General features: G+C 40.8%; 1 protein-coding gene across 1 annotated transcript in view; it reads left to right on the plus strand.

Moving 5' to 3' along the window:
• The window catches only part of cwc27 (CWC27 spliceosome associated cyclophilin), a 44,403-nt gene that overhangs the window by 27,491 nt on the left and 3,459 nt on the right, over positions 1–13,453 (plus strand). The window contains exons 12-13 of the mRNA XM_041811548.1: positions 7,847–7,953; positions 8,045–8,151. Coding sequence (XP_041667482.1) covers positions 7,847–7,953; positions 8,045–8,151 — 214 coding nt within the window. The remainder of the gene's footprint in view (positions 1–7,846; positions 7,954–8,044; positions 8,152–13,453) is intronic.

A 13,453-nucleotide genomic window follows, 5' to 3' on the forward strand; every position in this document is an offset into this window, starting at 1 on the left:
ACTATGACTTTAGGCATGATTATTTTGTACCTTACCCGAGCACCATAACTGCCAATTCTGCACGTAGTTGTTTTGTAAAAACACCAAGGAGAAGAAAGAAGGGGCAGCCATTGGAGCCACTTGGGTTGACTTTTGTTCATGATCCGTGCAAACAATGGAGGCCATCCTGCAGTTTCCTATGGATGATTTTGTTATTTTAAAGATGCCAGTAATGACCCTCTTCCTACTTTCATATCTACCACACAGCTCAGAGGATGAAACGTCCCCGTGTTGTACAGATACGATGTTTTTTTAAAAGACAGAAGAAATTTAGAACTGCCTTAACTCATGGCTCTTAGGCATGTCATCCCAGAGTACTCATGAATCACGCCAGACACTGCCACTCCAAGTAGATGCAAGCATGGTGCCTCAATATTATGTTTGATGTGTACATATCGAAGTCTACGAGGCTCCATAATGGTAGGAAACAGTAAAATGCTCATTTTGACATCACACACTTTAGGGATATTTGGATAAATAATTTTTTGCAACGAGCCTTGAATCGAGTCACATCTGGCCTAAATTCAGGCTTACAATCACTCTTCCTGGAAGACTTTTAGAGTGCTTCTGCAGGAATTTGTGTCCATTCATTCTTTAGAGCGTTTATGAGCTCAGGCGCTGATATTGGACAAGAAGGCCAGGCTCGCAATCTCTATTCCAGTTAATCCACGGTGCTCAATGGGGTTGAGGTCAGGGCTCTGTGCAGGCCAATTAAAGTTCATCCTCCATGAAACTCAGAAACCACATCATTATAGTCCTTGCTTTGTACACTGGTTCACAGTCGTGTTGGAATAGAAAATTGCCTTCCCCAATTTGTTGCCATAAAGTTGGAAGCATAGCATTGTCCAAAATATCTTGGTATGCTGAAACATTAAGATTGACCTTCACTGGAGATAAGGGGTCTTGCCCAAACCCTGAGAAACAGCCCCATACCATTACCCTTCCTCCACCAAACTTCACAGTTAGAACAATGCAGTAAGGCAGGTAACGTTCTCCTGGCATCCGCCAACCCCAGACTCACCCATCTGACTGCTACAGAGAAGCGTGATTCATCACTCCACAAAACCTGTTTCACTGCTCCACCGTCAAGTGTTGGTATGCTTTACACCACTCCATCCTAAGCTTGGCATTGGTGCACCATGCACTTTAGCTGTTGGTGGCCCTGGTCTTTTATGTGGTCTTCCGCAACTGAGTTGCTGTTGTTCCTAAATGCTACCACTTTCCAATAATATAACTTGCAGTTGACTGTGGAATATCCAGCAGGGCTGAATTTTCACACACCGTCTAATAGCCAACATGGCATCCATCACAGTACCATGCTTGAGGTTGCTGAGCTCTTCAGAACGACCCATTTTGCATCACAAATGTTTGCAAATGGAGACTGCATGGCTATGTGCTTGATTATATACATCTATATAACAAAAATGCTCATATAGCTCTGTGACTGACTGGCGACCAGTCCAGGGTGCATTCCGCCTCTCGCCCAGTGGCAGCTGGGATTGGCTCCAGCTCCCCCGCAACCCCCAACAGGATAAGCGGTGTAGAAAATGGATGGATGGATGGATGGAAGAATGCTCATATTGCAATAACAAATCATGAGTCATTATGCAGACCCTTTTTGAAACATCCATAACCTTTGATCCAGATTTGCATGTTTTGGTGTCTAGTCAACGCACATTTTGACAGTTGTTGGGAAAGTCTGTTATTTATTGCAGGACACTCTGAAACAGTTTTTGTTGTTGCATAATCCAAGATGGATCGCTGGTGTTGACCTCAAAGCACCAACTGACAAAATGATTTTTGATGTATATTTGATTGATGATCGGCAGTAAGGCCTTACAGCTCAACAGTTGATTGTTTAACAGAGAAGAGGAACCTTTTATCCTATAAAAAGAGGCGTTTGTCGTCCACAACAGCCCTCGGTTGCTACAACATCAACGCCATGATTTGTTGCCCCGCTGAGCCAGGTGACAGGAGAGGGGAGGAATGTAGTTAGGAAGGCCATCAAACTCAAAGATAGTAGTTAGTGACAACAGCTGGAGAAGGTGATGGGCACTCCTCGTGTAGGACCTCGGGGCATCATCAGTCAGCATCCAGCATGACACAGACTGCAGCAGGAGGCAGAGCAGGAGAGGTGACTGGGGGGGGGGGGTGAGATCGCTGGACTCATAAATCAGGAGAAAAAAGGTTCACCCCTCAAGCAGCAGAGCAGATTTCTGTGTTGACACTGCGGGAAGTGAGGAGACTGTGGCAGTAAGGTGGTGTTTGCTTAGTTTTCACAGCTATAAATCTAAGAGAATTGAAAATAATTACATAATCCTCTTAAGTAATAGGAAAAAAGGCCTTTGAGACTGAACCTTTCTGTTGTTACCTTTCTCATGAACTTAAGAATCAAAGTTATATTTTGTCTTTCCAGGCACTTACCATAAACTCTTACCAAATATGATGAAAAAACATAATATGGGATTTTCTCTTTGCATTTTCTATAGCTTTTTTTTTTAAATTAAGGTATAATTAACCCAAATGTTTTAAGAGTGAAATCTGAAAATAAACCATCAACAAAATGACTGTAGTAGAGGAAACCTGTTTGTGAGACATATACTGGACATGTATTTTAATTTTGAAGTTTCTTCAATGTCCTATCTGTTATCATGGGCTCTTTCAGAGGGCACTACACTGTTATCTGGTTTCATTTCAATGTACATTACGGTGTTGTAGAAGCACAAGAGAGCATAGATAAACATTCAGTTACTCACCCATGTAATGTCTGTTACTTCCAGTGGTGATTCTGGCAGAGAGGTAAGATCACTTCTTCTCACCATTATGATTCCCTGACATTCATACTGAAGGGAGAAAAAATCACAGTATCATTTATCTCAGACATCAACATCTATTACAGTCTAATGGCCTCTGGGAATGGCTTTTGAATACTCCATAAATCTAGTAAAGGCTACAATTAGGGGTCAGCAAATTCCAGGCAAGACTTCCCTATCCATATGCCGTTTTTTTAAATGTAAATTTCAGATCTTGTTTTCAAACATCCTGGAGTATTACCTAATTACCTGTTGAGTCCTGGTTCGCTTTTACTATAGACTAATGGTCTCCAAAGTGAGGATTGAGAAACTTAAGACGGGGTTTGTGAGTTGCCCTTAAAAACTACGAAAAATCAAATATTTAAAAGGGTAAATTTAACTTTTATTTTGAAAGTACACACATAAACTGTGTTAAATTTCAAATAGAATCATAGTCATGAATAAGATTTATGATGGAAAAAAAGTAATGTGTTCAACATCCTTAAAATGTGCCTGTAAAAATGTATTTGTCTCATGGGTATTTACCCTTTTATTGATTTTATTAATCAATTGTGGTTAATATAATTCAGCTTTTTTGAGCCAAAAAACTCTTACCTGTAGAAAGTAATGTCAATTAAACAAGAATATATAATGTAAAATAAGTGACTGCATACATTTTCACCCCCTTCAAGTCAGTATTTAATAGATACACCTTTGGCTGCAATCACAGCACTGGGTCTGGACACTATAATTTTACTCCAGTCTTCTTTGCAAAACTGCTCAAGCTCTTCCAGGTCACACCAGGATCAGGCGTGAACAGCCCTTTTCAGGTCCAGCCCCAAATTCTTTTTTGAATTGAAGTCTGAGCTTGACTCGGCTGCTCCACAACATTCACCTTGTTATCTTTAACCATTTCTGTGTAGCTTTCTCTGTATGCTTCAGGTCATTGTCTCACTGGAAGATAAATCTTCTCCCAAGCTGTAGTTCTGTTGCAGACTCGATAAGATTGTCCTCCAGAATGTTCCTACATTTTGCCGCTTTTATTTTACCCTCTACCTTTACAAGTCTTCCAGGGCCAGCTGCTGAGAAGCATCCCCCACAGCATGATGCTGCCACTACCGTACTTCACAGTTGAGGATACGCAGTGTTTGGTGTCCGCCAATGTGTCTGACGCCGAAAAGCACCATCTTGATCTCATCAGATCAGTGAACTTTCTTCTACTTAACTATGGAGTCTCCCACATGCCTTTAGTCAAGATTTGATGAGTTTTCTTCAACAGTGTCTTTCTCTTTGCCACTCTCCCATAAAGCTTTGACTGGTGAAGAACCCAGGCAACAGTTGTTGTATGCAGAGTCTCTCCCATCTCAGCTGCTGAAGCTTGTAACTCCTTCAGAGTAGTCATAGGTGTCTTGGTGGACTCTGCCACTAGTTTCTTGCACGGTCACTTAGTTTGTGAGGATGGCCTGATCCAGGCAGATTTACATGTGCTATTTTCCTTCCATTTCTCGATGATGGATTTAACTGAACTCTGGGGGATGTACGGTTTTAAAATCCAGATATTTCATGCTTGAAAATCACAACTTTGCAAGTTTAGATCTGTTATTTTTCACATGATCATTTTGAAAATATGTCACAAACTTTAAAGAGCAGCAAAACAGAAAATATACAAGATATTTTGCCACAAAAATGAGGTTAGTTATGTTTCTTTTGCCAAGAAATGGCTTCATTTTAAATCCCCTTTTTCTTATAAAACTCTCTTTGGGCTGTATAAATAACCTTGTGAACTGTGCAGGTATGCATTTGTGTTACCATATTTCCCGGTGTTCCCATATTACGGTAGCAATGATGCCATGTCTGTGCAATAGGATGCAATACTTTCTGCTCCATTATCTATCTATCGATCACTGCCCTCCTCTTTGCCACTCCCTAGTCCACATGCTGAGAGACAGACAGGCATCTCCTGTGATCGTAATAATTTAAGTACTTCTGAAATGTACAAGAAGCAAGTTGTGGCTTGTTGGTCTAACTACTTTATTAAGTCAATGACAGGAAAAAGTAGCCCACTGTGATTGAGAAACTAGTCGACTGTTTGGCCTGCAGTCACATTATGGCAAGTGGTGTACTATTTATTGCACAGCCCGACATCTATCCTGCTGTAGGGGTGACAGGCATTTCAAAACTCTACAAAGAACCAATCGATCTTCCAGCTGACTGTCCGGTTTGCTTTTGTAGGTCATAAAGAAGCCAGCTTACATAACCAGCTTACAACTCTTCTCAGGAGCTTCAAAATGTTCTAAACTTTTTAAAAAAATGTTTAAGATGGCACTCCTGTGTTTTTTGATGATAATAAAATAAGAATGTAAAAACTCCCACATTTTTCAGAGCAAGGCTCAGACTATTACAGCAGCTCTTGTGTAATATCAGACAGACGTCAGTGTTTTCTCTGTTACATCATTTATTTCATGCACCTGAACGTGTCACAGCGTCCAGTCAGAAGTGCCACAGCTTGGCTCTCAGAGGCTGTCGTGGAGCTCGCTGGATGAGTGTGTGTTTGTATGTGGGTGTATTTGTGTGACATCATATTTTGTTGTGGAAAACAAAACTGTGGAGCAGCCAGCAGACTGTTCTCACCGTCTGCGGCTCTGTGACTTCACGGCTCGGCTGTCTGAGCGGGGAGATTTACAGAAGAAAATTAACTACATAAGACACCAGCGTCACTATTACTTCACACTTTCAGCCGAGGGGGACAGTTTAGTGAGAATTGTTCCCATCATTCCTTTCAGTAACTCATTATTTGTTTCACCAGTCTGTGTGAGGTTCTCAAAATTTTGGATAGTTTAGACTTTTTTAGATACCGCATTTTAAATCAATATAACCTTCAAATTTCTTATAATCAACACACGGAAAAAGTACAAAATCTCTGGAAAAAAATGCAGATTTTCAGTCATATTTTAACTAAAAGCTTACGCAAGTGAAAGAGAAAGACTTACAAGGGCTGACCCTCATCCCAAACTGCTCCAATGCCTCCTGAAGGTCTGTGTCAGAACAAGCCAACAGAACCACATTATCTGCAAAGAGCAGAAGTAATGTTCATGGGAATCACTGGTAAGACTTTGTGCCGATTTTATGGAAACAACCCTCACTGAAGTTGAAGAGGAACCAGACGGCTAGTAGCAATAGCAATGACCTCCCCCAGATCCACACAATCCATATAAAAAACTTCCATGTTCGCCAAGAAACTAGCCCACTACAGCCAGGATGGACTCCGATTGTTCCTTGAATATGAGGTTCAACATTTAGCCAGAGCCTCCTTTCAGCGTGCTGGAATAAACTTCCAGAAAGCTCAGTAGTGTGATTCCTTAAAGGGATATTTCAGTATTTTTTAAGTTGTGTCATATGAGGTACCTAGCAGTAGAAGTGGTATTAGCCTCCAGTGATTTCAGAGAGGATTGCTCCTTTAAGAAGGACACACTGGTTGTCCCAGCCAGGAAGCTAGGCTATACAGTGTAACAGATGGGTACAGTTTCTCTGAGGAATTTAGCAAGTTTTTGGTAAAAAAAAAAAAAAAAAAAAAATGGGCCACAAAACAACGTTGGCTCAAACGTAAGAACTATTGAAAACTTTTGAAGCATTTAGGTTTTTTTTAACCCAGAAAGCCTCTGTGTTTTTTTCCCTATGTTGCAGTGCAGTCATTGTTATGTGCTCTTGCATGGCAAAATAGTGGTAATTTGGTTTTACCCCAAATTACAGACATGTTAGGAAACTATTCTGTTTGAATTTCGAAAAACGCTCTATCCAATCTCGCTTCATCTAGGTCTTGCAAATTTACTTCACCAATTACCATCGTATAAAGTTGTTTAATGTGCAAGAAATAATATTTTACTTCTCTAGATTTTCCCCAAAGTGGCCACATTCTCTGGTTGGTACAAGACAATAATGGAACATATGCTATCTGATCTCCTGACTTTTCTCAAACATGCAAAAATGGTTGACTTCTTCTGGTTTAGGTGTCCGTACAAAGCAGTATGGACAACTTAGAATTAATCACATGACTCTTTTTTTATATAATGGTAGCATCAGTCTTAAACCTCTCTGTTTCTGCCTTTTCCCCCCACCATGTGCTCCTGTCCTCCGTCCCAGCGGAGGATTAAAGAGGTCTTTCCCGCCCGGGAGCGATCAATTACATAAGGTTTGGGTATAAGGTGGCTGCGGGAATGTAGGTCATCTTTGAGCGAGATAAAGTGAAAGGTTAGTAGGTTGGGGCTCTACTCCACTACATCTTAGTGAGGGTTGGCAGAAGTATGGAACCACGCAGAGCATGTCAGTGTGAGATGAGAGGGGTGCCCTGTGTTGCCTCATCCCTTCACCTCTCTTATTATCATGTTCTCAGATCATGTACGGCAGCAACTGTCACAGCTTGACAAGCTTCACTCGCTTTTATCTTTTCTCTCTGATCATGTTCTGCTTATTTGGTCTGTCAAATGCCCAGGAGCATTGTGGGAAGGGGTGGTCTTTCTTCTCTTAAATTGTTGTCCACTCATAACCTCAGGAAAGTTTTAACCTTCAGTGGAGTTTTTCCTCAAATTGTTATTGCACAAATAAATTGTTTGTGCATTTTAACAGCAGGTGACGGCATTTAAATGCTATTCCTTGTCTCGTAATTTGTTGAATGTAAGAAATATTTAAAAAGGGAAGTAAACAGCTCACTTAGAGAGCTTAGAAATCAGCCTTGATCATAAGTTGGATCAGATCTGCATCTAAACTTAATTATTCTTGGCCCTTTTTATAAAGTTTTATTGAAATCTGGCCTGTAATTTTTCCATCCTCTTATTGGAAAAACAAACAAACAGCACCAAAAACATATGTAAAGGTCCATTTGATTATGAAATCCTTGGAGAAGTTTTGCAACATGCCTGTTTTTCAGTCTTTGAAGTGGTTGGTATTGATGGTTTGAAGTTTACATGGGGATAGTAATGTAAATAATTTATAGCGATTGTTCCTGGTGTCTCCTTCAGAGAAAAAGCCGACCAGTGAGGCCGTTGCTGAGTATCTGGAGGGTCGGAAGAAGTACGAAGAGCTCAGGAAGCAGAAGAAGTCGAAGGGTTCAAGCAGAGAAGAACAGGTAAAAGATCACACTGATAAAAAACAATAGGTGTTTTAGTTCCTATTGTATCTTGTCCTAAATGTTGTATTATCTCCTCTGTGGTTGGTAGACTCTAGCCCTCCTCAACAGTTTCAAATCCAAGCTGTCATCAGCCATCACTGAAGCTCCAGAGGAAGAAGAGGTAGAGGAGCTGGCCGAGGATGACGATAAAGGATGGTCAGTAAAACATATTTGTTTAAGTCCTTTTTTATCATTCTTAAAGCAAGCGACACAAGTAATCAAAACACTCTTGTGGTGCTGTTTAAGGTAAGGATTGACCTGTTTATAGGAATTCATACATCCACTGTCGTCATTGCGAGAAAAAAAACAACAACAACAATACACGGATGATGAAGCTACTAGATTACTGCAGGGGTGTTTTGTGTCTAATGAGACAGCTAAATAAAAGGACAAAAAGTTGACCTATTGAAGGTAGAGAAATATGACGGTATTCTACATTTGTATATATAGTGCTAATGCAAAGAAGATATCGTAGGGCAACTGTAATGTACAAATAACAGATGTTGGTTTGACTTCCTCAACATCCTCCCTTATTATGTGAAATTCATCCATGATGAAAACAGTGGTTTATTGTTTAGAAAATACACCTTATGAAGTGCAGATTTGTTGAATATTATCCTTAATTAATAACAAGAAATAAACAACAGAAGTGAGCAAATCAAATCTACTTGGAAATTGTGGTCACTCATGTAGTGCCAAAACAGCGTGTGCACTCTCTGCCAGTAATGAAACATTACTCACGTTATGACAGCCACATCTAGTACTCAAGTATTAGCACCCCCTAAGGATGTTTAATTCCTTATTTATGTCACGAGTTGCAAAGAGACCATTGTCTATTCTGTTAAGATAATCATTGTTGATGCTCAAAGGTTTATTTATGTGTTGCGACACAAAGAAAAGCGAGTCAGAATATTCCAAAGTAAGCAAAGAGGTAAGTTTATAGCAGAATAAGAGGAGAAAAGAAGATTAAATATAATGTTTAAGTGGCAGGTTTACCTTAAAGGGACATGATATGACCAAGAGCAGCATGTTCTGTAAACACAAAGCATTTTGTCTCTGTATAATATAATCAGAAGATTTCTTGATCCAGATTATCAGCATAAATTAAATATTTAAACATGTTTTTGTTTAGATTTTTGTCAGTTAGATTTAAGCGGTTTCAAATTTGTAACAGTTTATAATCTCTTTTAACTAAGGGAAATATTTTATTGCGATATATTGAGAGGTGTCTGGCTGTAGACAGCAGTTCTCAGATGCCGCCTACATAAGAATGGGAGGGATGTAATTTGCTGGGACAATGTTGTACAAGTTTTATTTAATCCAGCTACATTCATAAACAAAGTCTGGCAGTTACTTTCATGAAATAGCCACTTTGCAAACAATGCAGACTAAGCATCATCTCATAAAACCTTTAGATAAAACCTTTAAACCTTTAAGATGCCGTTTTCCTGAGTACTTCCTTTTGGTAGCTTTGTCTAAAGCTACTTAAGTAAGCAGGTTTTGCAGGTCAAGTTTTTGACTCTTATTTTTTGGTATCTGTACCCTAACAAAAAGTTTTATATGTTTTTACTTTGAAGTTTTATCATGTTTTTCCGTCCTGACGAAGGCAGCATCTCACCATAGTGGTCTGAGATATGCAATCTTCAGCCAGACTGTCTTGGATTAATCTCAGAATTTACATAATTAATTACAGTTAATATACCCTTTTGTTGCATTTTGAAATTCCACAACTTTGCATTTAAAATATTTTTTGTTTCATTTTGGATTTTTAAACTCTAGGTAATTTATTTCCTAATTAGATACAGACCTGCTTTTATTTTGAAATAAGAAATTTTGGGCAGTTATAAGATTATGACATGAACTTAACCACAGAAAAATTAAGTTGTTATGGATTGAAAAGTAAATAAGGATACAGTGAAAAGTTAAATGTTGACTTTTGACTTATCCACTGAGCTGTCTGTGAGTTTTTAAAGCGAAATAAGTCTTTAAGGAGCAGCGGAGGACTTATTTTACATCACTGTGGCTGCAGAGAGACGCTGCAGTGGTTTATCCAAAGTGTGTTGAAGGGGACAAAAAGCATCTAATTAATGGGTTTGAAATAATGCATTTATTATGGACTTTGATTAATTAATATTAATACTGACAGTCCTATTTTTAGTATAAATATTTGTTGTTTTATCTGATGATAATGTAGCTTTAATTTAGTGCCCTCTAAACCTCAGTATTTTATTCAAAATTTGAAGTACATAGGGAAGAAGGACAAACAGAGAGGAGTTGCTACTGTCTAAGAAGTCTTGCTGGGCTAAAAATCACTGACCTTATTCTCAGTAGTAAATATTATCATCAGCTCGGAGCAGCATGTGAGCACCACCATCCCAAGCTCTCCTGGAGAGTTCAAGAAGCCGTTTGGCAAACAACTCTGTTTTGTGGACGGTGAGGTTCAAGCATGACAAGCTGGCACGAAAAGACCTTTTTCATTAGCCTCTGTTGGGTTTTAGCTCGTGTTATTCCCATTGATACCCTCGTGGTGAGCACTGGATTGTAAGAGAAACCATTAATTATAGTGAGAGCAGACTAACTGGGACAGTAGAATGTAGAAAATATTCGTCTTCCTAACAGGAGGGATGAAACTGACCTCCATCGGATGCAGAGCTCGCTTCAGGTTCTGATCAATGTGTGCAAAAGTTCAGCTCGTGTGCATTTGTGTGTGTTGGGTTTTCAACCACCAGATTGGCCATCAGGAAATCGGTCCTGACGCTGTGTTTTCCTCTCATATTCTGTTTTTCACCAAAGATCTCAGAGACGAACGACACCGAGTACAGGGTTTGAAATGAATACCATGTGTTTGAATTTGAGCAAAGTGTCTGTGTGCGAGATTTACAATAACAAAATCTGTAGTTGCTATTAGTCTGAGAAGCCCCCTTGAAGTGCAGCCTGTGTGAGTGGGGAGGCCCTAATGAATCTGAGAGAAGCCTGCAGACACCTCACTGTGCCGCCCCCGCCAGGTAGGCAAGGAGGGAGGGAGGGACAGCGTCAGTAGCATAGCAGTCCTAGAAAAACACCAGTGGGAAGTCTGTGCCACTCTAGGAGCGCTGTGAACAGAATGTGGGTTACAACAGGTCAGACATTGGAAGTCAAGTCTGGGCCAGGGAGGTAAACTATTCCATCTGTGTCTGTGTCTACAAACTCTCCCTCCTCCTCCTCCTCCTCCTCCTCCTCTCAAGCCACACTCTCCCTATCCCTCCTCTCCTCCTTATTCCCCACCCCCTTTGCTCCAGCTAAAGAAAAATAAATGCAGGAAAGGCTTCAGTAGCAGCGTAGAGTGGTTTTGATAAGCCCTGAACGCCGGGTTTCCACATCACCTACGACTGCGAGGCCGTACGGCCGGCGGGCTGTCATCACCGAGACTGCTAGACAAATTATCAGAGGCGGCCCGCTCACCCTGCAGGAGTCCTCAGGGTCTGCCAGAGTCTAGCCATGACATTCTAGATGAGCTGTCACAACTCCTGCCGATTTCAAATGAACACTGGAGAAGGCGCTCGCACAAAAACACTCAGCCGGAGGACGGGACGGACGCATACCACATGCTACACTCAACAGACGGGGCATCAAGATATTTAAAAATACACAACAGTAAATACTCAGTTTGTCTTTAATTCAGCCAGACTGCATGTGAGCACAATATACAGCCAGACAGACGGAGCACAGGGCTGTGTAAATGTTTTGTTCTTGAGTAGATAAGAAAAGCCTGTTAACCGTCAGCTTTAAAAGGGGGGTCTGAGAGTGTGACACAAGGCAGACAATCTAAAGAGGAGGCATCTTCTTTGACTCATTTTCATTCAAACAGATTTAAAAAATATTCAATGCTAAATGGCGATTAAGGCAAGGCTCAATTTGCAGTGGCTTTGGACGATTTATCCCATATTTCAGCCCTAAGTGCAGGAGAGTCATAAACCCTTTTAAAAGTGTGATTCCTCAGTTGTGCTGTAATTTAGTTAGTGCATCTCAGTAGATTAGAATATTCTGAAAAAGTGATTTTTTTTCTTTTTGTTTTAATCTTATTGATTACAGTTCACAAAAAACAGTATCTCAAAATATTAGAACATTGTGAAAAGTTCCAATTTGCAAAGGCTTCCTGAGCCTTCATTTTCTCATTCTGGTTCCATACACACAACCACAAACATAGGGAAGACTGCTGACTTGACTGTTATCAAGAGGACAATCAATGTCATCCTCCACAGGGAGGGTAAGCCACCGTAGGTCATTTCTGAAAGGTCAGGCTGTTCTCAGAGTCTGTATCAAAGCATATTCATGGAAAGTTCACTGGAAGGGACAAGTTTGGTAAGAAAAGGAGCACAAGCAACAGGGATTAGCTCAGCTTTCAGAGGATTGTCAAACAACATAGATTTAAGAAGTTAGGGGTGCTTCACAAGGAGTGGACTGAGGCTGGAGTCAGTGGGTCTAGAGTCACCACACAGACAGGTCCAGGGAATGGACTGCAAGTGTTGTTTTCTTCGAGTCAAGCTAATCCTGAACCACAGAAATCATAAGCGTTTCGCTTTGGCTATGAAGAAAAAGAACTGGGCGGTTGCTCAGTGGTCCAAAGTCATGATGGAAGTAGGTTTGATTTTGAAATTGAGGTCCCAGAGTCTGGAGAAAGATTGGAGAACCCCATGGAACCCAAGATGCTTGAAGTCCAGTGTTTCCGTTCCTACAGTCAGCTGTCAGCTGATGCTGTTGGTCCACTTTGCTTTATAAAGTCCAGAGTCAACACTGTCAGCACCCAGGAGATTTTACAGCACTCCATGCTTCCATCTGCTGAGAAGCTTTATGGAGATACTGATTTCCTTTTCCAACAGGACTGGGCACCTGAAGCTGAAACTACCAGAAACTGGTTTGCTGACCATGGTGCTTGATTGGCCGGCCAACTGGCCTGACCTGAACCCCATAGAGAATCACTGGGGAAATATTAGAAAAGACAAAGATGACAGACACCAGACTCAACAATACAGACGAGTTGAAGGCCAACCTGGGCTTCATAACACCTCAGCAGTGCCACAGAATGATCGCCTCCATGCCACGCTGGATTGCTGCATTAATTCATGCAAAAGGAGCTCCAACCAAGTACTAGGTGCATACATTGAGCATACAATGTTAGTTCAGCCATGTAATTGAGATCAGCTGATCTCTTGCAAGCTTTTATCAGCTTACTAATTCACTCTAATCTCACTCATGCTGCCGTATTTAACCTGCTCTAGCCTGGCTCTCTTTGCTGCTCCCTCTGAAAGCCACTTTTTGCGACCCTCCTCCACCCCAGCTCCTCCTTTATCCTACTTCTGTCTTAATCAATGTCATTCTGTTGTCACTGATGCCTGCTCTGCTCCTTGGGTTTTGCTGCTTCTCTCCCTGCCTCAGGCTTTCCTTGTAGGCACAGGAAACACAGGAACGTGAGCTGTTC

This window comes from Cheilinus undulatus, linkage group 17, assembly GCF_018320785.1.
Source record: "Cheilinus undulatus linkage group 17, ASM1832078v1, whole genome shotgun sequence".
NCBI lineage: Eukaryota > Metazoa > Chordata > Actinopteri > Labriformes > Labridae > Cheilinus > Cheilinus undulatus.